We start from the raw sequence: 4443 nt of genomic DNA, 5'->3' as shown, positions 1-4443 counted from the left end.
TCACTCACTCACTCACACACTCACACTCACACACACACACACTCACTCACTCGCACGCACACACTCACTCACACGCACGCACTCACACAGACATACTCTCACACACACACACTCACTCGCACGCAAACACTCACTCACACGCACGCACTCACACAGACATACTCTCACACACACACACACTCACTCACTCGCACGCACACACTCACTCACACGCACGCACTCACACAGACATACTCTCACACACACACACTCACTCGCACGCAAACACTCACTCACACGCACGCACTCACACAGACATACTCTCACACACACACTCACACACTCACGCACACACTCACGCACACACTCACTCTCACGCACACCCTCGCACTCACGCACGCACACACACACACACACACACACACACACACATACAAAAATATGAAGCAGCAAATCAGCATATTATACTGATTTCTGAAGATCATGTTACATTGAAGTCTGGAGTTATGATGCTAAAAATACAGCTTTGATCACAGAAATAAATTACAGGTTTAACAGATATTCACATAGAAAACAGCTGTTTGAAATTATAATAATATCACTCACTCACTCACTCACACACACACACACTCACTCACTCACTCACTCACACACTCACACTCACACACACACACACTCACTCACTCGCACGCACACACTCACTCACACGCACGCACTCACACAGACATACTCTCACACACACACTCACACACTCACGCACACACTCACGCACACACTCACTCTCACGCACACCCTCGCACTCACGCACGCACACACACACACACACACACACACACACATACAAAAATATGAAGCAGCAAATCAGCATATTATACTGATTTCTGAAGATCATGTTACATTGAAGTCTGGAGTTATGATGCTAAAAATACAGCTTTGATCACAGAAATAAATTACAGGTTTAACAGATATTCACATAGAAAACAGCTGTTTGAAATTATAATAATATTTCAGACTTTTTACAGTATCGATCTAATAAATACAGCCTTGGTGAGCAGAAGAGACTCTTTCAGAAACATTAAACCATTAGAATTATTCCAGATGACGGTCCTCCTGTCTGAAGTGCGTGTGTTGTGATCTGCAGGGTGACGGGGATGTGCGGTGATATGGATTATCTGTCGTTGCGCTGGCTCATAGAGAATCATGATATTGTGGTGATGACGGCTCAGATCCTGGTGAACGCGCTGCAGAGCGCTGAGGTGCCGTCTCTGGAGATCCTGTCACTCATCCTGTTCGACGAGTGTCACAACACGACCGGAAAACACCCCTACAACAACATCATGACCCGCTACCTGGACACCAAGCTCAACAGCAGCACACACTCACTGCCACAGGTGCACAGCACACCAATGTACTCTATATTCTATTCTGTTCTGTTCTGTTTTCCATCCAACCAACTGCTTATCCTGTATAGGGTCACACAGATGCTGTTAAAGTAACACCCTGGATAGATTCTAATTTTTAAAATTATTTTATTTTATTTTATTATTTATTTTATGTTATGTAGGGTCACAGAGATGCTGGAAAACTAACACCCTGAATAGATGGCCAGTTCATCGCAGTCTATTCAGCCCTATCTTATCCAATCCTTTTTTCTTTTTTTTTCACCCAATATTATCCAATCCTGCTTTGTTTTATTTTTAAAAATGTATTATTTTATTTTATTTTATTATAACACCCAGTATATTGTCTTATCCAATCCTGTTTTGTTCTATTTTTAGAATTATTTTACTTTTTTATTTTATTTGATCATCTTACCTTATCTTACTTTACTTTACTTTACTTTACTTTACTTTACTTTACTTTACTTTACTTTATTTTATTTCATTTTATTTTCATTTTAATATTATCCAATCCTGTTTTGTTCTATTTTTAGAATTATTTTACTTTTTTTGTTTTATTTAATTTTATCATCTTATCTTGTTTTATTTTATTTTATTTTATCTTGTTTTATTTTATTTAAAATTTTATTTTATTTTAATATTATCCAATCCTGTTTTGTTCAAATTTTTTTAATGAATTGTTTTATTTTATTTTATTATAACGCCCAGCATATTGTCTTATCCAATCCTTTTTTGTTCTATTTTTAGTATTATTTCCTTTTTTATTTAATTTTATTTTATCATCTTATCTTATATTATCTTACTTTATTTTACTTTATTTTATTTTCATTTTAATATTATTCAATCCTGTTTTGTTCTATTTTTTTATGAATTGTTTTATTTTATTATAACACCCAGTATATTGTCTTATCCAATCCTGTTTTGTTCTATTTATTTTATTTTATTTTATTTTAACACCCACTATATTGTCTTATCCAATCTTGTTTTGTTCTGTTTTTAAAATTATTTTACTTAATTTATTTTTTACTTTACTTTACTTTACATCTTCCATCTTCCGAACTGCTTGTCCTATGTAGAGTCGTAGCTATGTAGAGTCCTTCATAGTCTTTTCTATTATATTCAGTTGTATTCTGTTCTTTTCTTATATCCGTGTCCTGATTGGTTTATAATCCGGCCTGTCTCAGATTGTGGGCCTGACCGCGTCGGTCGGCATCGGTTCATTCAAGAACGAACTGGAGGCGGAGAACAACATCTTACAGCTCTGTGCCAACCTGGACACCAGGGTCATCACCACGGTTACCGAACACAAGGATGAGCTCAAGTCATACGTGCACACGCCTGCGAAAGGTCAGCGCATACAATATACAATATACACACATACGACATTACCTATGACACATGATTATTAATGCCGTGTATGTGCGTGTGTCAGCTTTTTTTGAGGTTAAACAGTGCACGAGTCACCCCTTCATCAGAATAATCAAAAACATCATGAGTAACATCGAGCAGCTGGCGCAGAAGACCTACAACATCGGTGCGCAGTCCTCACCTGCACACGCATGCTGTACAAACACCGACACACACACTAACACACACGTGTCTCTGTGTGTCTCAGAGAGACTGTTGAACATCCAGAGCCACGAGTATGGCTCGCAGAAATATGAACAGTGGATAATTTCCGTTCAGAAGAGCTGCAGAGTCTTACAGATGAAGAATGCAGACGAGGAGAGACGCATCTGCAGAGAACTCTACAACTACACCGAACACCTGCGGGTCAGACAGACGGATAGATAGATCATTCAGCATTACAGTATAATTGAGAGCTATCAATTTTAACATTTATTAGACTTTTAAAAAAATAACAACTTTTAATTTAAGCGAACTTGAAACAACCTTCATATAAACCCATTATAATAAATGTCACATTTAGCTACCTGTTCACTTCAACAAGTAGGAAATTAAGTTAATTAAAGTTCAAACACTACATTCTCAATTAACAGACATCACAGCAGCCGGTGATCAGGTTATTTTGACTGCTTTGAGAGCTGAACATGACGCGGATCTGACACGCATCGTAGTTTCTCATAACTCTTTACCTTTTCTGACTCCCTTCAGCTCTTAAAGGGTTAGTGAAAATTCGATCATTATTTATTCACCCTCATGTCGTTCCAAACCCGTAAGACCTTCGTTCATCTTCGGAACACAAATTAAGATATTTTTGATGAATTCTGAGAGCTCTCTGATCCTCCCATAGACAGCAAGGTAACTACCACAATCAACGTCCAGAAACGTAGCAAGGCGATCTGTAAAATAATCCATGTGACATCAGGGGTTCAGCCGTAATTTTACGAAGAGACGAGAATACTTTTTGTAAGCATATAAAACAAAAATAACGACTTTATTCAACAATTCGTCTCCTCCTCGTCTCCCTGGTGCCATTTTGGAGAATATCCACTGAACGTAAACGTATGCTATTCTGTGTCAGCTGCGTCACGCGAATACGTTTTCTACGTTGTTTATGCTTTGATTTGAACGAAAACAACGTGACGCAGCTGACATAGAATAGCATATGCTGTTTATGTTCAGTGGTAGTTACCTTGCTGTCTATGGGAGGCTCAGAGAGCTCTTAGAATTCATCAGAAATATCGTAATTTGTGTTCCGAAGATGAACAGAGGTCTTACGGGTTTGGAACGACATGAGGGTGAATAATTAATGACATAATTTAAATTTTTGATAATGAGCTGAGGAGTTGAATCGGGTGTGTTAGATGAGGGAGACAGTGCTGCTGCTCCAGGACAGTTTAGAAAAATGTGACTTAAATAACAAATGCTTGCACGCACAGTTTTAGTGCAGCTTTAATCGCCTTTTTGGTAACTTCATGACTTAACTAAGACACTGCATGCTCGTAGTTTCTTATGAAATTATATATAGCACGCGCCGCCACAGACATATAGATAGACAGACAGACAGACAGACATATAGACAGACAGACAGACATATAGACATATAGACATATAGACAGACAGACAGACAGACATATAGACAGACAGACAGACATATAGA

The 4443-nt window shown here is 38.2% G+C and overlaps 1 protein-coding gene across 1 annotated transcript in view; it reads left to right on the top strand.

Annotated features, from left to right (window-relative positions):
* Window positions 1-4443, top strand: part of rigi (RNA sensor RIG-I) — a gene marked incomplete at its 3' end in the record, with an annotated part of 16394 nt that overhangs the window by 2631 nt on the left and 9320 nt on the right. Inside the window, exons 7-9 of the mRNA XM_016256394.1 lie at window positions 1121-1370; window positions 2564-2726; window positions 2812-2913. Coding sequence (XP_016111880.1) covers window positions 1121-1370; window positions 2564-2726; window positions 2812-2913 — 515 coding nt within the window. The remainder of the gene's footprint in view (window positions 1-1120; window positions 1371-2563; window positions 2727-2811; window positions 2914-4443) is intronic.

Source organism: Sinocyclocheilus grahami, unplaced genomic scaffold (assembly GCF_001515645.1).
Source record: "Sinocyclocheilus grahami isolate Dianchi unplaced genomic scaffold, SAMN03320097.WGS_v1.1 scaffold1425.1, whole genome shotgun sequence".
NCBI lineage: Eukaryota > Metazoa > Chordata > Actinopteri > Cypriniformes > Cyprinidae > Sinocyclocheilus > Sinocyclocheilus grahami.
The sequence above is the reverse complement of the archived record's forward strand: the minus strand, read 5'-3'. Positions and strand labels throughout refer to the sequence as shown.